We start from the raw sequence: 26,365 nt of genomic DNA, 5'->3' as shown, positions 1-26,365 counted from the left end.
TAGATTTTATTTTTAAAATTCAGTTCTATTTTTAATTCTGAATCTTCTCCCTCTTCTTCTCTTTTCTCTACCCATTGAAAAGGAAAGAAAAACAAAATCACTGGTAGCATTATGGAACTACGGGAATTTGAATCCAGACCCGAGTGGAAATCTAGTGTCATTTCTACTATACCAAAATGTATTTTATAATTTGGAACAATATTGAATGAAATAACTCATCTTTTAAGATGTTTCATAGCTGGGAGCAGCTAAGTGTTTCAGTGAGTAGAGAGCCAGGCCTGGAAATGGGAAATTTTGGGTTCAAATTTAGTCTGAGACACTTCCCAGCTCTGTGACCGAGTAAGTCACTTAGCCCCAAATGTCTAGCCCTTACCATTATTCTGCCTTGGAAATGATACTTAATATCAACTCTAAGAGAAAAAAAAGTAAGGCTTTAAAAAAAAGTTTTTTACAATCATGTAAATTTTGCCTTTTGGGGGAATTTTTTTCAATTTATCACATTTTTGCTTTTTTTAAATACACTTATTTTTAAATGCCTTTGTATTTTTGCTATAATTATAATTATTTAAATTACTTTGCAATTTGCTGTAATTTTAACATGGTACTTAAAAATTGATCACATAAATACTGTGCATTCAACAAGGAATCAGCTGAAATTACCTATATTGTTATATTTTATTATCTTTATTTGTAATTTGGTATTCAAATGAAGCTCTTGGAAGTTCATTTCATTTTTAGGTTTTTTGCTTTTAAAAACCCTTACCTTCCATTGTGGAATCAATACTGTGTGTTGGTTCCAAAGTAAAAGAGTGGTAAAGGTTAGGCCAGTGATGGCGAACCTTTTATGACCTTTTAGGGACCCCATGCCAGGCCCTATCCCACTTCTCAGGCTGTGTGCTGTGCCCCACTCCCCTCCATTGGAGAGAAGGGCTCATGTGCCCACAGAGAGGGTTCTGTAAGCCATGTTTGGCACATGTGCCATAGGTTCACCATCACAGGGCTAGGCAATTATGACTTACCCTGTACATTACTGAACCAGTTAACATCTATAGTATGATCCCCAATTTTCTGAAGACCTGCCCAGTCAATTCTGAGGAGGAAAGATGAAGAGAAACACCTACCTTGACTAAAATCATCTTAGCAACGACATCTCTTGCATGCACATCAATAGTACAAATTGTCATAATCTTCATTCTATCTCCAGGACTTAAATTCCCAATAAGAAGTGTAATCAGTATATTTAGCTGACTGATCTATGGAAGCAAAGACATTTTCCCACAGAATATCATATGATGCTATCCAATAAAACAATCAGTTGATGAACTAATAATTGGGAAGTCTAACTCTTTGCCTGTCATTGTGCTAAGACTATGTGTGTCACAACAGAATATAAGTCCTAGAAGTCACAAAGAGATAATGATAGAAATCAGAATATAATGAATGCTAAAAGAGTTGAATAATCAGAGCCATAACTAGAATTTTTTTTTCTCATCTGGGGTTGAGAAGGTGGTGAGAGGAAGGTAGCAGCAGTCCTTCAGAGTCCAACACTGAGTGTTATTGGCTATCTACTGTGTGACCTAACTATCCCTATACTAGTTATAGATATGCAAATGATAAGCACTACAAATGACAAGACCAGAAGACTAATCATAGCATTTAGAACTGGAAAAAAATCTTTGAAATTAAGAAAAATCCAAACCTTTTATTTTACAGTGGCTCAGAGAGGGTTAAAGTCATTTGCCCAAGATTACAATGAAAGAGTGAGATGAAAGTACCATTAATTTCTAACAAGTGGCTACAACAAGATGCACAACAGAAAATGATTAGCTTGTGTACCTGTTTTTTATTGTAATCTTTAATGGCATTTTCATAACCTTCTTCTAGTCTCGCGAATGCCATCCCAACTTCTGTTGTCCACCATATTTGTGTGCATGTTAAAGCAATCTGAAAAGAAAAAGTCCCCCAAACAATTCCACGTGCTCAAATGATAAGTTCAGGAATAATTAAACAGATATTTTTTAAAAAGCATTATGTATCAATTTTTTTTGTATATAGACAATACACCTATGAAGATAACTATTGTATAAGCTCATATTTTATGGCACTTCAAGATTTATAAAGTGGTTTCTTCACTGAGAGGTAAGTAGTATAAGTATGATCATTCTCTTTTTATAGATTAGGTAACTGAGGCTTTGAGAGCTTATTTTCTACACCACTGGAACCCATACCTAATGTGTTTTAGAACAGGATCCTAGTCTCTTAGAATCCCAGGTACAGTCTTTTTCCTTTACATCACATTGTATGTCTTGCTAAATGTAAAACTCACTAAATATTGAGAGGGATATCAAAAATCATTGGCACAGTGGAGATCACAGATGCAGAATGAAGAGCACCTGAGTTTGTATCTGAACTCAGTCACTTACAAACTGAACCCTGAGTTGATGTGAGGATAAAATCAGATAATAGATATAAAGTACTTTGTTAAACTGAAAGTTTTACATAAATTCTAGCTGTTGTTAATGTAACTCTTAACCAAACAAGTATCTCCTCTATAAATATGCCTAACAACACTCCATCCAACTTTTATATGATGAAATGCATGGGAGAAATGAGTTTTTTTCCTCACAGCAAAGATACATATCTGTCTCTACATTTATGATTTGAAAGATTACACAACAGTACAATGTAAACCAATGAAAGTATGACTGAGGTTTACAGTCAGTAGTGGTGTTTGGTACCTGTGCAGGATAATCAAAAATCCATTGTTCCCTTGGCTTTTCCTCATATGTCACCACAGCCTCTGGGATTTCATGGCGGAGTGTAGCAGTCATTCGGTCAAGCACTCTATTTAGCCAGACTTCAACCTGGTGTTAAGAACCAACCCCATGAAATTAGGGACATGAGCAAAATTCTGTAGTTTCATTTATTCAACCTATTGTCAAGAATTACTATTTGTAATGGGAACAAAGCTCATAAGGAGTAATGAATAGAGGACGGAGATTCTTTGTCACCAAATGTGAAAGACTGAGAATCAACTCTCTTAACTCCAAGGATTTCATTGTTAGAAACTATAACATAGATATGGCATTAGATTTTTCCCAAAGATAACTGTGCATTGACCTAGTAGTTGATGAAATAAAGTGTGCTTTCAGAGAAAAGGAATAGAGACAGAAGATAGAATCTAGTAACCCTGAAAACTCTATTTGATGACCTGATGTTCCAGATATATTACATTATTCCAACCTATTCATGGTAGTAGTTGTTCAGACCTAGACACATAACTTGGGTGTAGGAATTTAGAGTATTTTAGGGAACTCAGAAACCATTAGCAGAGTGGATAGAGCACTGGACTTAACTGAACTGAACTGAACTGAACTGGATTACTTTAAAAAGTTAATATACAAAGATAAAACATTCTTCCCAGAACCTCCATTTTGGGGAAGGGCTCCAGACCAGCCATCTCTCATTCTCCAGACATAGTCACAATTCTTTCTAATGGGTAACTTCTTTCCCGCCCACTCTGCTTTTTCAGTTCCCCTTTAATGTTGTCTAAAATCAATACTAGAAAAAGCATTTCAAACAAAATTAGAATGTAAAATTTCATTGAGAAAGGAACAAAAGTGGACTTCAAAAACAAAACAAAACTCTATTTCAGTATTATAATAACAATTCTTTCCAATAATAGCAAAATGTTGAGCTAAATTCAATGCTATATTCAAAGAATCATACTAAGAATCTAATAATGAAGAATACAATATTTAAAATATGAAATAAAATTATTTAGCCTATCTTCAATAAGCCAAAAAAATATTGCTTAATAGCTCCTTAAGGGTAGAGACTCTTTCTTTTTTGTGCGTATTTGTAGCTATGGAAGTTATCACACTGACTGACCAGTATATTTCCCATTAACAGTGATGACAATAGATATGATTCGTTGTTAGTAAAGATGTTTACTCAGATGGCATAGCAAGAATAGTAATTATAAAACATGAATCTCATAATCCTTGGGCAAACTCTCCCACATCAATAAGTGAGGATCCATATGTAGAGCATCCATGAGGCAGAGGCACCTTGAAGCTTCTGGTACAGAAAGGCCAGGAAGTCCATTGTCTCTTCATAAAATTATCACATTTAATTCTCAAAGCTTATTGCTCTTCTCTCTACAATTTGACTCTGAATCACCAAAGGGTTACATTCCTTTATGCCTTTATTTCTTCCTCAGTCAAGTCTTTCTGTATCATGACTGTCTGGAGTATGGGTCTCTGATCCCCACTGGTTGTAGTGTCTTCCAATCATTACATGGATGTTTCCCTTTAAAGCTACCTGGCCAAAATAGGGAAGGGGAAGAAGACAAAGAAATCCTCTCACTCTTCCCCAAAAGGTCTCTATAGTTGCTCAGATTCTTCACTACTTCCAACTTTTTAGGAGTCCCCTCTCAAAGAGATGTGAAAGGGATCTGAGTGTTAATGTATCTTTATAAGCCTTATAGATGCTTTATAATTAGAGATATCAAGGGCATCCACTGAGGTGTTGAATGAAGAATTTTCTTCAGGAGTTCTCAGCCTAGAGAAAGTGTGGAGGTTGGAAAACTGATCAGAATGAGATTATAGGGGACCCTTTGCTGGCACTGGGTACCGTTGGGTCTGATTGGCAACTCTATTGCCTATATGAAGTCATGGCTGCAGGTCAGTTGCAGCCTCAGGGGACCTGGGGAAAAATCAGAAATCATACAAGGAAAGCAGTGTCATACCTCTCCAGAATCATATCACCTTGGAAGCACCAAAAAACTCAGAGACACTCAAAAATAGCAGTACAAAAAAAGCCTAAAACTTGACATAGGACCTTCCCTATGTGAGCTACCCTATGGGACCTACCCACAAGTGAGCAGAACCCTACTTTAATATAAAATTCAAAGTAAAAAAAATAGGCTTGAAAAATGAACAAACAACAAAAAAATGAATTTGACTAAAAGCTATTATGGTATCAAGGAAAACTAAGACATAAAACTCAACAAGACAATGATGTGAAAGCAGTTACCAAAAAATGCTCAAAGAAAAATGCTAATTTTTATCTAAACCCAACAAGAAATCTTTGAAGAGTTAAAGAAAGAGATAAGAGTAGTAGAAGAAAAATTGGGAAAAGACATGAAAGCAATGGAAGAAAATTATGAAAAGAAAACTAAGTAATAGCTTAGCAAAAAAGGTATCCCCAAAGTGAAGAAATAATAACCTTAAAAAACTGGATTGACCAAATGGTAAAAAAAAAAAGACACAAAAACCTAAGATAGAATTGGTCAAATGGAAAAGGAAGTACCACATTCACTGAAGAAAATAATTCCTTAAAAATTAGAATTGGCCAAATGGAAGCTAATAACTCCATGAAAACATCAAGAAACAATAAAATAAAGGCAAAAGAATGAAAAATAGAAGAAAATGAGAAATTAAAAAACTGACCTGGAAAATAGATTATGGAGAGATAATTTAAGTATTATTAGAGGAACAGCTAGGTGACTCAGTGGATAAAGAACCAAGTCTAGAGACAGAAGGTCCTGGGTTCAAATCTGACCCCAGCTACTTCTTAGTAGTGTGACCCTGGGCAAGTCACCTAACTCCAGTTATCTAACCCTTTCCACCCTTTTGCCTTGGAACCAATATTTAGTATCAATTCTAAGACAGAAGGTAAAGTTTTAAAAAATTATTGGACTACCTGAAAGTTGTGAATGAGGAAAATTATAATATTTTTATATGAAACCTTTCTTAAACCTAGGGTTTTGAAGCTCAGTCTCAGTCTCCAGGCATTTACTTAGCTGAGTCCTTTTGTCTTTTGTTAGAGTTAGGACAGAGACTTGTTCCTTATTTATCTGTAAACAAGAACTCTCTCAGTAAGAGAAGTCAGTAAGTTCTAGCTATTGAATTTTGACCCATTTTAAAGTAAGATGGTTCAGCCACATGACTGGGGAAAGCTTATGCTGGCATTTTCCTTATATGAACAAAGACCTAACTCTGCCATTGTGAAGTAATAAAGGAGGAGTTGATGTCTCTAAGTCCACTTCCTCTTTTGAAATATCAACCAATTGGAATTGTTAGGAGAAATCCTAAGGTTGAGCTGTCAGGTCAATCAGAAAGAGGACACAACTCCCTTCAAAGCAAGAGACAGGAGTCGCTCTGGTTTCTTTTTTATGGAAGGAGGATGGCAAAAAAATTCATTCTTTGTTCATGGGAATTGCATGCCTCCCATTAATAAACAATGCTATTCTCAGAGAAATGGCCTTATATTCTTTATTGGTTAAAATATAATCACTATGCAATCAAAGAAAGACCTTAGACATCATGTTTCAAGAAATTATTACGGAAAATTGCTCTAATGTCTTAGATCCAGAGGGTAAAATAGAAATTGAAAGCATCTACTAATCACCTCCTAAAAGAATATTACCACCAAATTGCAAAGTCAAGAAAGAATTCAAATGTTGTGAAACCACAGTCATGATCACACAAGATTAGTATCTTCCATGTTAAAGAAATGTAACACTTGAAATATGATATTCTGGAAGGCTAAGAAGTTAGGATTACAACCAATAATCTACCCAGAAAAACTTAGTATAATCCTTTGAGGGTAGGGAGGGGTGGGTAATGGATAAGAGGATTTTCAAGCATTCCTAATGAAAAGACCAGAGCTGAATAGAAAATCTGTCATTCAAATACAAGACTCAAGAGAAGGATGAAAAGGTAAACATGAAAGAGTAATCATAAAGGACTCAATACAATTAAACTGCTTATATTCTAATATGGGAAGATGATACATGTAACTCCTAAGAACATTATCATTACTTTTTTTAAAAGGAGGCTACAAAGAAAGAGAGCATGGTTGGAGTTGATTATGTTGGGATGATCTCCCTCCCCCCAAAATATAGGTGTGAGAAAGAGGAATGTACTGGGAATAGGGGAAAGGGAGAGGTAAAATGGAATAATTTTCTCACTTGAAAAATATATGCAAGAAAGAGCTATAATAGTGGAAGGAAAATGGAGGGGCAATGCTTGAATCTCAGCTTTTTGTAACTGTTTTAAAGAAGGAAACATATACACAAATGTAACTTAATAGAAAAACAGGAAAGGAAGAGGATAAGTGAAGAAGAGAGAGGATTATAAAACAGAGAGCTGATTAAGAGATAGAAGCAAATAAAAATTTGAAGAGGAACAGGATAAAATGAGAGAGAGAAAGAGGAAGAAACAGAAGAAAACAGGATGAAGGAAAATTTATAGTTAGCCATCATAACTGTGAATGTGAATAGAATATCTGGAAACAGCAGAATAGATTAGAAACTAGAATCATGAACTCAGACAAAGCAAAAACAAAATAGACTAATTAAAAAGAGAATATCAGGGACAATGCATTATACTAAAAGGTACCATGGGTAATAAAGTAACATAAAAAATTTTTATAACAAGTTTCTCTGATAAAGGCTTCATTTCTCAAGTATACACTGAGTAGATACTGAATATCTGAATACTGAGTCAAATTATAAAAATAAAAGCCATTCCCAATTTGTAATTGTTCAAAAGCTATTAATGGGAAATTTTCAGAAGAAGAAATCAAAGCTATCTACAGTCATATAAAAAAACCCTGAAAAATCACTATACTTTAGAAAAAGGCAAATTCAAAACAGCCTGAAGTACCTTCTTATACTTATCAGAAATGACAAATGCTGGAAGGGAGGAAAGGGAAATGGGTATATTAGTGACCTGTTGGTGGAGTTATAAAGTGGTTCAACCATTCTGAAGAACTATGTGGAACTATGACCACAGGATTATAAAACTCAGAAATACTATTACGAGGTATGTATCCCAAAGAGATCAAAGAAAAGGACCTATATACACAAAAATATTTATACCAGGTCTTTTTGTGGAGCAAAGAATTGGAAATCAAGGTGATGTCCATCAGTTGAGGAATAGCTGAACAAGTTGTGGCAAGTGATTTTGATGGAGTACTATTACATTATTAAAAATTATAAGGGGAGTAATTTTTTTGGGGAAAATGGCAAGACCTATATGAACTATTGCAAGGTGAAATAAGAGGAACTGGGAGATTATTGTGCACAGTAATAGCAATGTTGTAATGATGTAATATAATTGTGAAAGACTTGGCTACTCTGATCAATACAATGATCAAGACAATTCCAAAGGACTCATAATGGAAAAAAAGTGCTGAGAAATGATTAACTCTGAGTGCAGGTTGAATTATAATTTTCTCATTTTTTCTTTCTTTTTTAAAAATGTGACCAACATGGAAATATGTTCTGCATGATTTCACATATATCATTGATATCAAATTGTTTGTCTATTCAGTGGGTAGGGTTTGGGGTGGGAAGATGGGAGAGAATCTGGAACTAAAAATTGAAAAAGAATATAAGAAATAATCAATTGTAATGTTAAAAGGAAGAAAAAGTCCATAGTGGTTTCCCCCCTGATCCATATATATCAATCTCCAACTCACAAGCCTAATTACAGAATGCTGAGCATTCTCACTATGTAAACTTACCTGTCCTGACAAGTCACATTCCCTATCAAATTCCACATATTCATCTTCCTTGCTATACATTCCCAGGCCTATTTTCATAGGCTTCTCTTGTTCATCTAGTTGGAATTTCAGTTTGCACAAACTATCAAAGAGTTTGGACAAATGGCGACCCACCTAAGCAAAAGAAAACAAATTACATAATTTTATTTTTAAGTTTTAGTGATATATTTGGTGATTATTTTTTTATACAAGTCATTACTCCATCTATCCCCGTCCACTAAACCTCCTCTTGTAACAAAGAAAAACTCTGGAGCATTACTAAATACCAAAGCATTTGACAACAGCATTACATTCCATACTTATGATCCTCATTATTCTTCTGAGATGGAAGTGAGTTTTATCATCTGTTCTCAAAGTCTAAGAATAAACATTGCAATTAATCTATATTCATTTGCCTTTACATTTTATTTACATTAATTTCATTTTAAATTTATTTATATCATATATGTTATTCTCTTGGTTTTACTTTTTTCTTTTTGCCTCAGTTCACACATAATTCCTCTGAATATCTCCTACTTAGAAGCAGAGAAGCGGCACAGAGAGAGCTTGGAGTAAGGAAAACTTAAATTCAAATCTAGCCTCAGACACTGGGCTAGCCAGTGTGGTTTGCCACAGTTTCCTCAGCTGTGAAATGGGGATAGTAACAACATTTACCTCCTATGGTTGTGGTAAGGATAACTTGAGACAATTGTAGAGCTCTTTGCAAACTTTAAAGCATTATGTAATGAATTATTATTATAGTTATTATCATCATCATCATCATCATTTTTTAGCATCATAGTAAGATAGGATCACAGAGAGGGATGGAAGAGACATCAAATACCATTTAGACCAATCTCCTTCATTTTTTGAGTCCCAGAAAGGTTAAATGACTTACCTTACCGTACTTAACCTAAACTTACCTTCAAAGGTCATATAAGGAGTAACAGAGTAGTGACAGAGGGAGTATTTTAATTCAGATCATGACTCCAAAATCAGTGTTCTTTTCATTGCTATTACATCAACATTCTACAATTTGTTCAGTCCTAGTGAGGTTTTTTGTTTATTTGTTTTTTTTGCTACTAAAAAAGTGCTATTTGGGGCAGCTGGGTGGCTCAGTGGATTGAGAGCCAGACCTAAAGGCAGGATGTCCTAAGGTTCAATTCTGGCCTTAGGTACTTAAGTGACTGGGCAAGTCACTTAACCCCCATTGCCTGGCCCTTACCACTCTTCTGCCCTGGAACCAATACACAGTATTGACTCTAAGATGGAAAGTAAGAGTTTTTTGTTTTTTTTTAAGTGCTACTACAAGTATTTTGGTATATATTTTGGACTTTTGCCTTTGACTTCCTTGATCAAAGGAATATATCATCATATTTTTAAATGTTGGGAATAAGGAAGAGATAGGATTGTAGTCTGTACAGCCAGTCAGCTCTATCAGGGTCCTAAAAAATCAGGGTGCTCAGAACTCAAGCCTTAGGTAGAACTTAGGACTTGAAACTGTGCTCTGTGGAAACTAAGCTAAAATGTGAACTTAATCACCTTTTTCTCCCCTAGAGTATGAGGTGGTATAAGGAAGGATTGTGCACCCCAGGTGTTGGGGAGAATGTTTTTATGTTTATTCGTCCTATACCTTTGAAACAAACATTCCTTTTTAAAAGCAATTACGTTAAGGAGTTAAATCGAAGTAGGGGGGATAGGACCCCTATAATTGGAGAAATATCATAGGTGGGAGAAGAAGCCAATGGCAGAGAGGCTAGGCAACCCCAGATCCTCTTAAAGGTACTAAATGACTCTGGAGAGGGAAATGTAACCTGTCTGACCTTCAAGATGTAGGGGCCTGAAGAATAAAACTATTAGACTACTTACCTCTACTGGGTCATTTCCATTGGATAAAATGTCTAGCAGGTCAGCAGAAGAGACAAAGTAGAACCTGGGGAAAGCCAATCTTTTTGTCTCTAAGTATTCTGCCAAAGCTTTTTCACAAATTGCCAAACTAGAAGCAAAGAAGAAAAGAACTTAATTATGTTGTAATCCATATTTTTCTATTCTTTTCCAGAAAGCACACTGGACCCAGTGGCAAAGGAGCATAGTTCCAAATATATTCCTGGGTTCTAATCTGGCCTCAGACACTACCTAGTTATATGACTCTAGGCTAGTCAATTAACCCCAGTTACCTTGCCCTTACAGCTCTTCTGCCTTGGAACCTCCTCCAGGTGTGACCCTCCAACTGCTCATCTACCTAGCTGCCTCAGGCATCGCTCTATATTCACAATGCCAGATAGCCTAAGAGAGCCTAGAGTAGGTTCCATTAGTGCATTTACCTCTGCATACATAGCTTCATGGAATCAGACTTGGAGGGGAAGAGGGCATATTCTTAAATATCCATATTAAATGGAAAAGTATGAAAAAGCTAAAATGAAATCTATGGTGAATATTTTTGTAATTCAATTAAAATCAACCTATATTATTTGTCTCTTATGTTCTGCCTGCTTGTTAGGCATTGGGGATGCTCCGCAAAGTAAAGTCAAACAAGTACCTCGTGTATTTGGGCACTATGCTAAGCTCTGAGCATACAAAGAAAGGCAAAAATAATCACTACCCTCCAACAGGATCTGGGGGTGGGGACAACATGGAAACAATTATGCACAGTCAAGGTGTGTGTATATATATATATATATATATATATATATATATATATATATATATATATATACAGGATAAATTGGAGCTAGTCAATGGAAGGAAGGCATTAGCTTTAAGGAGAATGAAGAAACAAAAAAGAAATTACCCCTGCTTTCAAGGAGCAGGAAAAATGCAATTAATATAAAAATAAATAATAAAATAGTAAAAATAGCAATTAATTGAAAAATCAACTGAACTAAAGGGACTGAATTTATGATCTTTGGAACTAAAGGAAGTGAACTTATTAATGATTTTGCCAAATGATTATTAGAGAATTGGGTCATTACACAACTAACTAACTTGGAGCTCACTCCTTTTAAAAAGTATTCAATCTCCTTATATTTTTGATGTCTGTTGAATACCTCCCTCAGAAAAGGTCCTTAATATTCACCTTTTTTGCAGAGACTCAAGTTTCTTAAAAAGGCCTGGTTTATTAGTTGCTTCAACAACATTGGGTGTCGTGACAGCATCCGCCATTACCTCCTGTGGAAAAATGATACCCAGCTGGTGAATTAGGAGTCATGGTTTCTTCCAGAGTCAAGATAAGAATCATATTTTTTTCAAAAATAAAAACCCTTACCTTCTTAGAATTGATAATAAGTATACCAGTTCCAAGGCAGAAGAGTAATAAGGCTTAGGCAACTGGGTTTATGTGACTTGCCCAGGATCAGATTTGAAACCAGAACTTCCTATTTCCAGGTCTGTCTTTCTAGCCACTGAACCAACCCTTTACAAAATCAAAATGCCATTGTCCAGGAGGAGAAGATCATTCCACCACTGGATGAAGATGCAGAGGCCATTTTAGAGTCACTTACTTCTCAGGACAAGGCAAAGATTTTTGACTTATGACTTGATCTAGGAAAAATACTGAGTCTTTGGAGTTGGGGTAAGGAAGGACTTAGGATGCAATACATAGTGGATACAAAGAGGAATATTTTAAAATATTTTTGTCCAGACTTGTGATTTCATTCCTTTCCAGAAAGAAAATTTCATTTTACTAATTCAGATCAGCAGCTATTATGCAACTTAAGAGCTGTATGGAGTTGTCTGGGAGCAGAGAGAGGCTGTGACTTGATTAGAGTCAGTATGTGTTGAAAGCAGGACTCAAAAAAAATGTGCTGAGTCTCTAGCCATCATGCCACACTGCTCACTTTTTAATATCGTTTTGATGTTAGAGCATTTTGCTCTGCACAGTGGGTATTTACTTTGTGGTTAAATTATTATATATATTGGCTATGTCTTAAATGAAAAGGAGCAATTTTCAAACTTTGCCTAGGGTTCTTAAGTGTGACTTATGCAAGGTCACACAGCATGTAAATTGTAGACACAGGACTAGAACCCATGACTCTATATTACACTGCTCTATGTGAGGATTTTCAAAGATCATTAGAGTTGGAAAGGAACTCAGAGGCCAAATGACACAACCTACACCTGAATAAGAATCCCCTCTGCATCATATCCAATAAATAGTCATACAGACTTTGTAGAAGCTCTCCAGTGATGGGGAACCCATTACCTACTGAGGCAGGTCATTCCACTTTGGGATAGTTCTAATTGTTAGTAAAAATTTTTCCCCCTTACATTACTCCTGATTTTAGTTGTCACTTCCATATTTTGTTCCTACTATACATTTTTTCCCCTATGTTGGTTATTTTATTTTTTTAACAGGCTCAAGCAGCCGCATTTTTGCTCACTTTAAAATCTCGATCAATTTCATCAAAACGTTGAGAATCCTCAGGGAGTTGAGATCGAATGTCTTCAGACCCAATGAAGATACTCTCCAAATGGCTCCAAGTTCTCTGCACTTCAAACCAGATGGAAATTACAGAATCAGCTGTTGATAACTTTTTTTGCCAGCTTGTCACCTCTTTCACAAAATGGGCAAGATATTTGGATGTTAGCAAGGCTTGAAGCTGTACTTGGTTGTCTTCCAGGGTTTCAATTAATGTTTCATCTGATTTCAGCATCATGGTTCTAGTTCTGGGGTGAGGTTCATGTTCAAATTCCATAGCTGACCAGGTATTATCCAGTGATCTCAATACCTTTTAATTAATATAAATAAATATGCATCAGTTTACCTGGTTCTTTTAATATAAAGCTTTGGAATGACTGCAAGGGTCTCTGGATTCATTCTGTCTTTCTCTAAGGAAAATAGTGTGTGAAAATCCAAATTGAGTGATTATTCTAGTTATAAAGGGCTTCTTTATTTTATTAAAAGATTCACCTTAGGCTTCCTTTAATTAAGAACTTTCCCAATGTCTTTAAATGTGTCTTAACATATTACTGACAACTTGATAAAACAGTTTTAAGTAGAAATATTAGGAACCTCTGCAGTTTGAAGAACAAACATGAAAATGAAGTATCTTTGAAGTCATTATGCAAGTCAAATAGGGAAAACAGGACTCAGTCTACTTAAAAATTCAATTTGCATACTTTCCAGGAATATATCTCTTTTAAGTGAGCTGGTCCTGGTAGCTTGAAAATAAATTCTTCCTCTACAGAGATGGGAAATTCATGAGTATTGCACATTGTACATATTTTCAGACTTTTTCAATATACTGATCAGGTATGATGAATTTTTTATCTTTTTTGTCTTTAAAATATAACTTATTATGTGAGGACATTCAAAATCATGCTAGAAAACCATAATGATGTAAAAATATTAATAAAAAAAGAAAAGAAGAAAAGAAATTCTGCCAGTTGTAACTGCTGATGAGGTTTTCAAAGTGGTTCTCTAATTGGATGGCACAAATGAGGCACAGTTCAAACTTTAGCTTATTGATAAAATATGTGAACACTGAGCAACTGATGAAGTAACACTGATTTTCAGTGCAGTTTTGGGGATAATCTGATTTTAAGGAAAGAGTTTGGTCCAGTGGAAAGAGGGTTTCATTTGGAGTCAGATCATTAAGGATCAACTCCCACCTCAGAATCTATTATCCACATGAACTTTGGGCAAGTCACTTCAGTTTCCTCATACATAAAACTGATGACCTCTAAGGTCAGCTTTAAAGCAATGGTCCTAATTTCATTGTTGAATCATACCTTTTCCATCCCAGACTCTTTCACAGCCTTGTCTACAATACCACGAACCTCATCTTCATATTTGTGTAGATTCAACTGTAGTAAATCTGCCAGAGTAGTTTGATCAGACATTTCAAATTTCACCTAGGTCCAAATGTTATTTCCAAGGTTATTAATATTCATCATTTCCAAGGACAAATATTATTCTATCACATCTACATTCTAAAGAAATTCCTAGCATTTGAATACTTCAAAAAAGGTTAATCAATGGTGAAAAATTATTTCATTAAATTGTTAACCTCTTAATGGTACAAACCATGACTTATATTTCTTTGTAATGGATAGAGCATTAGGCCTGGAGTCTAGAAGACCTGATCCTGTATGATCCTGGGCAAATCACTTAACATCTCTTGATGTTATTTGTAAAATGAGAATAATAATAGCATCTACCTTCCATAGTTTTTTGAGGTTAAAATTAGATGTTTGTCAATTGCTTAGAAAACTGTATGCACTATGTAAATACTAGTTATCATTATTAGTTGATGATGATGATTATATTCAGATTGAATTTTGGTAAATGTGATCTATATTTTTTCATTCATATATGAGAATAATAATTATAAATAGCTAGCATTTATATAGCATCTACTAGGTTCCAGGAAAAATGCTAAGCACTAAGATAAAGTTATTGACAATTAGAATTATTATTTACTGACTGGAAAAATTCCTACTCTCCATGGTGACCAGTAGCACATATTTAAGAGACAATTATCAGTACCCAGAGGTTTAGCCTAGTGCTATGGAATAGTTTTTTCTTTTTCAAAGTTAATTGGCAAGTCTGAGGAATAATTTTATGATCAACCTCTTAATTCTACTACCTTCCCTCTGTTATTTCCCATTTATTTTGTATGTACCTTGCCTTGTTTTGTCTCCATCATTAGATTGCAAGCTCCTTGAGGACAGGAACTGTCTTATTTATTTTTTTGTGTCCCCAGTGTTTAGCATAGTGTTTGGCATATAGTAAGTGTTTAATAAATATTTATTAATTGATTGATTGACTTGTATCTGAGACTAGGATTATGAATCCTACTTTTGTCTCTGATAGTGAATAAGAACTATTAGGGAATAAGCTTTATTCATTATTAATATTTTTATAATAGACATTATATTAATAGACACAAATGACATGACAATTGAAAATATAGCCAAAAGAATGGCTATCATTGACTATTCTCAGCCTAAGTTTCAAGAGGTACCTGTGTTGCCTGCATGAGTTGCTGCCAGTGGCGGTCTCTGATGGCTGGATTCTGTAGCTCACTCACAGCTCGTAGGGATGTGATCATGTTTTTCACAGTGTTATCCAGCCCCACAAAGGCATCCCAGGTTTTCATTTCTTTGTCTAAACTTCTTACATCTTTAGCAAACTTCTTACAGTCAAAGTCCATTTGTTCAACATTAATATCTTTCCACTTGGTTGTCTTCCAGTCATCAATGCTGGCATTCACCTAAAATGAAAATATCCATTTCACATCACACCTTTTCTACAGAAAAATTTAAAGAAAACACAGATGTGTAACCACTGGGAGTCACAACAGAAATAAAAGTTAGGTACTTTTCATCTAGAGAGGAAAATGGCCCCAAATTCCCTTTTAAAATTCTGTGTTTGGGAATTTACAATATTAAAAGAAATATGAGATTAATGGCTCACTATATTTGTCACCAGTTAGAGAGAGATTCTCTAATAGTGGACCAAGGATTAGAGTTCCCAGTTAGGGACCAGGGACCAGGAAAGAACTTCCCAAGTTATTGTTCTTTCACAACGTTAAAGCCACCAGAGCTATGTGCCACTCCTCACTCAAACTGCAAAAGAAAAAGAAAAAGAAAGAAAAAACCAGAATATAAAGAAATACATTGTCTGGGTGGACTACATTTTTATAAAGACAAAGAACAAAATCTATATGAAGGAAACAATTTAGCTCAAAGGTTCTCTTTTTTAATTTCAATAACAAATTTCCACATAAGTTTTCCAAAATTATAGGATCCATTTTGTCTCCCTCCCTTCTCTCCCTTCTCCCAGAGCTGACAAGCATTTCAATCTGGGTTATACGGGTGTTATCACACAAAATGTATTTCCATATTTCCACTTTTATAAGCAAATAATCTTACAGAACCAAAACCCCAAAATATATACCCAAATAAACAAGTGATAAATCACATATTTTCATCTGCATTTCTACTTTAGCTGTTCTTTCTCTGGAGGGGGATAGCATTCTTTTTCTTAAGTTCTCAGAATTATTCTGGATCGTTGTATTGCTGTTAATAGCCAAGTCTATCACATTTGATTATTCCACAATATTTCAGTTACTGTGTATGATGATCTCCTACTTCTTTATCAGTTCACATAGATCTTTCCAGTTCTTTCTGAAATCATCCTGTGTCATTCCTTTATAGCACAATAGATTTCCATCACCATCATATATCACAATTTGGTCTAAAAAACAGCTCTGAGGAGGGAATGTTTTCTAAATATGGAGGATGCTGTATATGAATGTGGACAATATGAAGATGACATAGAGATAGATGAGAATATTGTAGTCTAGTTTGTTTGTAAAATGTAATACATAACATGAAGTGACATTAGACTAGAAAGGTCTTTTGGAAGCAAATTGCAAATAACTCAAAAAGTCAGGATACGGGGGCAGCGAGGTAGTTTAGTGGATAGAGAGCCAAGTCTAGAGATGGGAAGTCCTAGGATCAAACCTGGCCTCAGATACTGCCTAGCTGTGTGATCCTGGGCAAGTCACTTACTCCCCACTACCTACTCCTTATCATTCTTCTGCCTAGGAACCAATACTTAGTATAGATTCTAAAATGAAAGGTAAGGGTTTCTGTTTTTTTTCTTAATCAGGATAGATTTTTATTTTATTCTAGAAGCATAAAGGAAGTTCTAAAGATTTATGAGCAAGGCAGTAATACCATCATATCTATAACATTGGAAGATTATTTTGACAGTTGTGTGAAGATGTGATTGGAAAAGAGGAGACTGGATGCCTGTAAAACAGTCCAGGCAAGTGTTAATAGGGGCTTACACTGGAGTAGTGACCATATAAGTAAAGGAAAGAGGATTTGTGAGAGATGTAGAAGTAGAATTAGAAGCTGGCAATGGAAGAGATGTGAGGAATGAGTCAAAATAAGGAAGCAAAGATTATTTGAGGTGTTTAGCTTGGATGTCTGGGAGGATAGTTATAGAAACAGGGAAGGTAGAAGGAAAGGGAAGAAGGGGGGAAACTGATTTATTCAATTTTACACTTGTTGAATTTGAGGTGCCAAGAAGGCATTCAGGTAGAGGTATCCAGGTAGCAGTTGGGGATGTGGGGCTAACATTCAGAGAAAAAGGAAGGGCTGGATTTGAGGGTCATCTGCATGGGAGTAGATAAAAACAAGGTTAGAATGATGACAGACAGACAGAACAGTGATAGAGACAGAGAAAAAAGATGGTTCCAGAACAAGATAATGGGGAACAATTATGCTTAGGGGCAGAAGGAGGTAAGGAATCAGTAAAGTATATTGGAAAAGAGCAGTTTGACAGAGAAGAGAAAAAAAGAGGAGAAAGCAATGTCACAAAAGTCAAGGGGGTGAGAGTATCCAGGAGGGAGTGATGATCATTGTCAAAAGATGAATAAATGTCCAGTGAAAGAGGGAATTGGTAATAAAAGCCATTAGATCTAGCATTTAAGAGATCAGAGGAGAACATTAAGAGAAGAGTTTTAGTAGAATTGTGGTTTTAGATGTTAGAGGCTTTGCAGTCAAGTGAAGTTTTATTAGCCATGGAAAAACCTAATTGTGTTTGTAGGCAACAAGGAAAGAACTGTTAGGGACAAAACAAAGATTAATGAATGAGAAAGGGAATTACTATTTGGCAAGCTCCCAAAGAAGACAGGAGAGAATAATATGGGGGTAAAAATGAAGGGATTAGCCATGACAAAGGCAGTGGTTAGGGCCAATTCTTTCTCTGAGATGAGCAAATGAGGGAAGAATGATAATAGATGTAGAGAGGTTTTAAAGAATTGAGTAGGAAAAAGGGAGCTCATTACAGACAGCCTCAATCTTTTCAACAAAGTAAGTTATCTTCTAGGAGAAAAGGTGGTGGGAGTGGATTAGGGGGTTTGATAAGAGGAGGAGGTTTGGGACAGTCATTGTGGGGGTTGTGATAGGAAATCAATCAAAATTTAATAAAATGCGGAGAAGACCCATTTAAAGTTAAATAATATGAATCTGTAATGGACACATTGTCACAATTCTATGACTTTCTTCAGCATTGTTCAGCAATTTGAGAGTAGGGAAGTAGATGATGAGAATGACACAAGATTGAATATAAAAAATAAAGGGAGAAAAGATAAAAAGGTTCAGGGAAGAAGAGAATACCTTGTTGAACTACTTCAACTATGAAATGAAGTCATTGAAGGAAGAAAAATGAAACTAGAATTGGGGTGATAGAGTGTACTGCAGTAGAATTTTAACAAAAGAGCAAATTGAAGTAGACCTCTGCACAAGATAACATTATCAGGGATATGCTACTAATTGATAAATGGGTCCATGGCTTGCCTCCCATTCATGCCAAAGACCCAAACAAGAGAGTTTCCTTTTTAGAGGGTTAGAACAGGGTAGATGACATCATGGGATGGAGTACAAAATGAAAGGTTACAGAGCTGAGACACAGGAAACAACATAATTGATTAGAAGTTTGGTAACTGGGGCTAACAATGACCATGAGACTAACAATAGTTCATTGTTGGAGTCCAGGTGTAAGATAGCAGTCCAGAATTTTAGACAGCAAACCAGACATCCTTGAAAGATGGTTAAAGATATCAGGTTCAACTCCTTCCCTCCTTTCTTCCTCCCTCCCTCCCTTACTTCCTCTCTCTCTCTGTACCTTTGTCTGTCTGTCTGTCTCTCTCTTTCCCCTTACCTTGCATCTTATAATCAATACTATGTTCTGGTTCTAAGGCAGAAGAGTGATAAGGGCTAGGAACCAGGGGTTAAGTGACTTGCCCAGGGTCATATAGCTAGGGAGTGTCTGAGGCCACATTTAAGCCCAGTACATCCTGTCTCCAGACCTGGTTCTTAATCCAATAAACCACCTAGCTTCCCCCAATTCCCTTTCCTTCTCACATAGTCTCCAAGGCTAGCAAAAAATTCCTCGAGGCAAGAAAAAATGATTGGCAGGAAAATGAGATTTCTAAACTTTATCTATTACAGATCAGTTGAATTCTAAACTAAGTCCAAAGTCAAAGAATCATGGAAAAAAGCAGAACAGAACAAAATCAATTACTCATAAATAGGATCAATAAGAAAATTATGTAGGATCAATTATTTTTTTAAAACTCTTAACTTCCATCTTAGAATAAATATTGTGTATTAGTTCCAAGGTAAAAGAGTGGTAAAGGCTAGGCAATGGGGTTTTAGTGACTTGCCTGGGGTTGCACAGTTAGAAAGTGTTCAAGATCATATTTGAACCCAAGACCTCCTCTCTCTAGACTTGACTCTCAATACACTGAGCCACTATGCTATCCCCAGAAAATTATATAGGTTAATTCTAATCTTTGCAATGGGAAAACAGAGAAGCATGGAAGGAGTTGTTGCAGTGAGAGAAAAGATCAGGTTTAGATATGAAATGGATACCAGCTTTTGGGACAAGAACCCACTATTTGACATAAACTGCTGGGAAATTTGGAAAACAGTATGGGAAAAAAATTAGGTTTAGATCAACATCTCATACTTTATATGAAGATAAATTCAAAATGGGTAAATGACTTAAATATAAAGGGGGAAAGTATAAGTAAATTAGGTGAACATAAAATTAGGTAAACATATCTATGGGAAAGCAAAGAATTTAAGACCAAGCAAGAGATAGAGAACATTACAAGATGTAAAAAGTTTAATTTCAATTACATTAAATTTTAAAGTTTTTGTACAAACAAAACCAACGCAACCAAAATTAGAAGAGAAGCAACAAACTGGGAAAAAATTTGTAACAAAAATCTCTGACAAAGGTCAAATATACAAGAAATCAAGCCATTTTCCAATTGAAAAAAATGGTCAAGGGATATGAATAGGCAGTTTTCAGATGAAGTATTCAAAACTATCAATAATCACATGAAAAAGTGTTCTAAATCCCTCCCAATTAGAGAAATGCAAATCAAAAGAACTCTGAGGTACCACCTCACACCTAGCAGATTGGCCAATATGACAGTAAAGAAAAATAATAAATGTTGGAGGAGATATGTCAAAATTGGGACACTAATGCATTGCTGTTGTGAATTGATCCAACTATTCTGGAAGGCAATGTGGAATTATGCCCAAAGGGTTTTTAAAAGAATGCATGCCCTTTGCTCTAGCAATACCACTACTAGGTTTGTATCCCCAAAGTGGTAATAAAAAGTGGTTGTACAAAAATATTCATAGCTGTGTTCCTTGTGGTGGCAAAAAATTGGAAAATGAGGGGTTGTGTCTAAATTGGGAAATGCTGAACAAATTCTGGTTCATGGTGATGCTGAAATACTATTGTGCTATAAGGAATGATGAACTGCTTGATTACTATATGAACTGGAAAGACCTCCATGAACTGCTGCAGAGTGAAATTAATAGATCCAGGAGAACATTGTACACAGAAACTAAACATTGTAGAATAATCCAGTGTAATGAACTTTGCTACTTGTAGCAATGCAGTGATCCAAGATAATTCTGAGGGATTTACGAGAAAGAATGCTATCCATATTAAGAGAAAAACTGTGAAAGTAGAAATGCAGAGGAGTTAAGATTTATATATGATTTATCACTTGTTTGTATGGGTATATGATTGGGGATTTTGGTTTTAAAAGATTATTACAAAAATGAAAAATATGGAAATAGGTTGTGAGCGATAATACTTGTATAAGCCAGTGGAATTGCTTGTAAGCTCCTGAGGGGAGAGGGGAAAGGGGAGGGAGAGAACATGAATCATGTTACCATGGAAAAATATTTTAAGATAAATGAAATAAGATAGATTGAAGACCCCCTTCTCCCCCAAAAAAGAAGTGAAATGGAAACAGACATGGAGCTTGCCATGATTTTAAAGTTCAAGATCTTGTAGAAAAATTACTTATTGGTTATAGAACTAACTATTTTTGTGCTTTGTTGAGATGGAAATCATGAGAGTTGAGGAGGCTAAAGAACTGGGAATCCAGTGTTTTAAAGGACATAAACAGGAGGCAGCTAAATGGTTTAGTGGATTGAACTTTTGTAACCACAGACATAAAGAGGACTATTCTCCTTTATTGTTTGTATAAACACCCCCACCAGCTGAATGAAATTAAGTTTAAAGGGCATTACCAGCAAGATACAGATTAGTCACTTCCCTCTAAACCCTCTAACCCTCATAAATGTTGCAATGCATCAGATGTAAAGTAATTATAACTAATTCTACAGGGAAAAAAATTATAAAATCCTATCACTAGAGAATTCTAAAGCACTTAAGTGCTTACTCAGCATTCCTTCCCCACCATTCTCTACATGTCCCCAGCAAGAGCAGAAGAAAATTCACATGTAGAGTCTTACCCAGGGTGGGATCCCAAAGCTATAAAGGTCCTGCCTGAACATTAGTCCATCTACTTCATAAGATTCAGATTCTTTTTCACCATGAGGGAAATGAGGAGGGGAAAGGAAGTACTGGGAGAGCTTCACTTGGCTTGAAGAGAACTAAAACCCATCTGGGAATAGTCCTGTCCCCTGAGAGGTTACTTAAACAGAACCAAGGATGGTCAACTCTAGGCACCAAAACCTGAGGAGGCTGAGGGAGCCCTGCAGCCCAACCTTTGAAGTCTACTCACCAAAAAAAAAAAGAGAGAGAGAGAAGACCAGAAAATAAGTGACAGGAAAACAAAACAAGGTTGAAATTCTAAAAATATAAAGAGAAAAGTCAGAATAAAAGTCCAATGTATAACACAGACAAATCAATAGGAAAGATAAAAACAAAGGAAGATAAATAAGAAAATGCAACACTCTCTTAGCAAATACAATATGAAGCAAAGTAAACTAAATGGTGCCTGATAAAAACCAAATACTGCATACTCTGCAGTTTATGTACTACTTGTATATAAACAAGTAATTTTAAAATGGTTCAAAAGAGAAATGAAACCCATGAAAGAACAAAGAACAAATGACTGATATTTTAGAAATTAGAACTCAACACTAATTTCAAAAGTACAATTATCATGTTAGGGGGAAAAATGAATTCATGCTGAAGAATTTTTCTAAAAAATTAAAAGAATGAAATCATTATTTGGTAAAAATTGCTGGAACAACTGGAAAGTAGTTTGGCAGAAACTAGGTACAGACATTTAGGTACATCTTTTACCATTCACTAAGATTAAAACGGAAAAACAGAAAAGGAGATATCATATGTAAATTAGAATAGGGAACATATTACCTATCAGATTTATGGATAGGAATTTGGGAGTCAACAAAAGATGGAGAACATTGTGATATATAAAATGGATAATTTTGAATACATTAAAATAAAAAGGTTTTGTACAAATAAAACAAATGTTGCCAAGGTTAGAAGGAAAACAGATAGAGGTCTCATATTGGAATATATAGATAATTTTGTCAAATTTATGAGAATAAGAACCATCCCCCTTTTGATAAATAGGCAAAAGATATGAACAGATAGTTTTTGGATGAAGAAATCAGATAATATAGGAAAATGGAAAAATGCTCTAAATCACTACTAATTAGGGAAATGTAAATCAAAATAATTATGAGGTATTATCTTCCACTCATCAGATTGGCTAAAATGACCAAAGGGCAAAATAAATGTTGGAGAGGATGTAGAAAGGTAGGGACACTAATACTGCATTGGTGGAAATGTGAACTGATTCAACAATTTTGGAAAGAAATTTGGAATTATTCCCAGAGAGATATAAAACTATCTTTAAACCCAACAATATCATTGCTGAGTCTATTTTCCAAGGATATTAGGGGAAAAGGGAAAGAACATATATGTTCCAAAATATTTATAGCAGTTCTCTTTGTTATGGCAAAGAACTGGAAATTGAGGGGATGCTCATTTATTGGGGATGGCTACACAAATTGTGGTATATGATTGTGACAGAATACTACTACTGCACCATAAGAAATGATGAGCAAATTATTTTTTTTAAACTTGTTAAGAACTATATAAGATAATGGAGAGTGAAATAATCAGAATCTAGAGAACATTATATTCAGCTACTAATTTAGTATTTGAAAAATAACTTGGGAATGTTTATCTCTAGAGAATGAACTGAGAAATAGAAACATGAAAGACATAATCTATATATTTTGCCAGATGATGTCTTCCATGGGGAAAGTAAGAGAGGGCTGAATAAAAAAAAAGATAAGAAAGAAAAGTAAAAAGACAAAAAGGATGAAAGCAAGATTGAAATATTTGGAACATAAAAATAATAAGGTGGAAGAAAATTTGGCAGAAGAAAAATGAAAAGTAACAATATTAAAAGAACACAAGACTTCTCTATAAGCTTAAGTGGGTGACAAGATGACATGAAAGGCCAGGCTAGATTAGAAGGCTGGAGCTCTTCAGTAACATCCAAATGTAAGGATCTGAGGCTGAGACAGAAGGAGGAAAGTCAGGAGTATCATGATGAAGTGTCATAAAATTAGTGCCTGATGTCATCTCCCATCCTATAATATTGAACTTTTAGGCAGCAGCATGTTCCTTGTGCTAGTTTGAATTATTGGCATGATATTGTGCTGATACGATGGCTCATGCCTTGTCCCAATCCACAGATCTTCAGCCATGCTAAGATTGGACTTAGATAACTTCTGTATGAGAAGTGATATAAAAGACAGAGTTGCCAACATGTGTGATGAGAAAAAGAGGGACTAGGAGCAAAAATTTTAGCAAAAATGAAAAACAACAGGTTGGTAGATTCCATTGACACTCAGAGACATTCAAAGTACATTTGGGCATGTTCTTTTCTATAAATTTATGGAAGGCTATGTACAATAATCATATAGGATCAGACGTGGAGAGGAAAGAATACTAATGCCTATCTAGTAGTAGTAGTCTCTTGGTGACCGAGAATGACAATTGTCTTTGTGTGTTTTCATCTACGGTGTACCCTCATATGGCTTTGAAGTCCAAAGACTGAGGCGCAAAGTTTATGGCACATGGGGCATGGGATGCCAGTTGTTACGGGAGGTGCGGTTGTGGCCTGGTGTTGGCGTTCACGCACAGCGGCAAGACTCGACGTCCCTCATCTTCAAAGGTGGTGGCGGCATGGTTAATGTGGGTTTGCCAGCTGCTTCTGAAAGAGGCAGCAAGTTCTAGTTTGGTGTAATGCCAGCCCACCTCAAGTTTGACTTTAGCTGATCCTTGAATCTTTTCTTTGGTCGGCCTTGTTTCCTTAGTCCAGCTGACAGTTTACCATAGAATACATGTCTTGGTATTTGCTGTGGGTCCATGCGGATGATGTGTCCAGACCATCGTAGCTGGGTTTTGAGGACCATGACTTCGATGCTGGTGGAGTTGGCTCTGTCGAGGACTTCCTGGTTGGTGATTTGGTCCTGCCATCGGATCTTCATGATTGCCCAGAGAGAGCGTTGGTGGAATTGCTCCAGCTGTTTCATGTGCTTCCAGTACAGTGTCCATGTTTCACAACCGTACAGTAGCGAGCTGAGGACCACTGCGTTATACACTTTGAGCTTCGTCGCAGTGCTTACACCGCTGTGTTGGAGGACTTTGTAGTGCAGCCGCCTGAGTGCCTGGATGGCTTTTTGGATCCTGGCATTAATCTTGTGGTCTAGGGACCCGTCGTTGGCAATGGTGCTGCCCAGGTACTTGAAAGTGTTGATGTTAGAAAGCTGCATGCCATGGATTGTAATGCACGGCTGGTTAGTTGGCCTCCCTGATACAGGTTGGAACAGCACCTCTGTTTTCATAAGGCTGATAGTCAGGCCAAACAGTTTTGTTGCGGTAGAGAACCTGTCCACAATGGTTTGAAGATGATTTTCTTGGTGGGCCATGAGAGCACAGTCATCTGCGAAGAGAGCTTCCAGGATGAGTCTCTCTGCTGTCTATGTTTTTGCAGTCAGGCGGCAAAGTTGAATAGTGAGCCATCCAGTCAGTATTTGATGTAGATGCCCAGGTCTAGATCCATCACAGCATGTTGTAATACTTGGGTGAAGTATAGGTTGAATAGTACCGGAGCGAGGACACAGCCTTGTTTCACACCATTGGAGATGTTGAAGCGATCAGAAGTCTCTCCACCAGATAGGACTTCCCCTGTCATGTCGACATGAAAGAGCTGGATCAGTTTGATGAATTTTGCTGGGCAATCGAGCTTGCTAAGGATCACCCACAATATGTCCCTGTTCACTGTGTCGAACGCCTTTGTCAGGTCTATGAAGACAATGTAGAGACTCAGGTTCTGCTCAAGGCATTTTTCCTACATTTGCCTCACTGTGAAGACCATGTCGATGGTGCTGCGATCATCTGGTTGGAAGTCACATTGTGATTCAGGCAGGTTCTGCTCTGAAACAGATGACAGGAGTATGTTGAGTATAACACAGGCGAGGATCTTTCCAGCAGTGGAGAGTAGTGAGATGCCTCTGTAGTTGTCACAGGCTGCTTGTGTGCCTTTGTTCTTGTATAGGGCTACGATAGAGGCATCTCTGAGTTCTGGGGGCATGTCTTCCTCTTCCCATATGCTGGTCAGCACTATGTGGAATGCCTGGAGTGCCTTTCCCTTTAAGGCCCTGTACACCTCAGTTGGGATCCTGTCTTTACCGGGTGCCTTACCTGTACTCATTTGTTTAATGGCTTTTTGGACTTCCTCTATTGAAGGAGGGACGTCAAGTTGCTCAATGGTAGTTTTGGGGGATCTGGTAAGGGTGCTTTGGTCGACTGAAGAGAGTTGGTTGAGAAGCTGACTGAAGTGTTCTTTCCACCTGTTGCTGATGCCTTTTTTATCTTTTATGAGAGTGTCACCGTCAGAGGATAGCAAGGGAGTGGTGATGGGTTTTAATGGCCCATAGACAGTCTTGAGGGCACTGAAAAATTGTT

General features: G+C 36.2%; 1 protein-coding gene across 4 annotated transcripts in view; it reads right to left on the bottom strand.

The window, feature by feature from the left end:
- The window catches only part of DNAH17 (dynein axonemal heavy chain 17), a 233,706-nt gene that overhangs the window by 114,690 nt on the left and 92,651 nt on the right, over nucleotides 1–26,365 (bottom strand). For 3 of the 4 annotated variants that reach the window (XM_003340283.4, XM_056817399.1, XM_056817398.1), the window contains exons 26-34: nucleotides 15,519–15,767; nucleotides 14,284–14,406; nucleotides 12,933–13,280; nucleotides 11,630–11,721; nucleotides 10,423–10,549; nucleotides 8,536–8,688; nucleotides 2,739–2,864; nucleotides 1,837–1,944; nucleotides 1,122–1,253 (exon numbers count right to left, since the gene is read on the bottom strand). In XM_003340283.4, coding sequence (XP_003340331.2) covers nucleotides 1,122–1,253; nucleotides 1,837–1,944; nucleotides 2,739–2,864; nucleotides 8,536–8,688; nucleotides 10,423–10,549; nucleotides 11,630–11,721; nucleotides 12,933–13,280; nucleotides 14,284–14,406; nucleotides 15,519–15,767 — 1,458 coding nt within the window. Of the gene's footprint in view, nucleotides 1–1,121; nucleotides 1,254–1,836; nucleotides 1,945–2,738; nucleotides 2,865–5,706; nucleotides 5,949–8,535; nucleotides 8,689–10,422; nucleotides 10,550–11,629; nucleotides 11,722–12,932; nucleotides 13,281–14,283; nucleotides 14,407–15,518; nucleotides 15,768–26,365 lie in introns of those variants that run through there. The other variant, XM_056817400.1, reaches the window with a different exon arrangement.

Source organism: Monodelphis domestica, chromosome 2, assembly GCF_027887165.1.
Source record: "Monodelphis domestica isolate mMonDom1 chromosome 2, mMonDom1.pri, whole genome shotgun sequence".
In the NCBI taxonomy this organism is placed as follows: Eukaryota; Metazoa; Chordata; class Mammalia; order Didelphimorphia; family Didelphidae; genus Monodelphis; species Monodelphis domestica.
The sequence above is the reverse complement of the archived record's forward strand: the minus strand, read 5'-3'. Positions and strand labels throughout refer to the sequence as shown.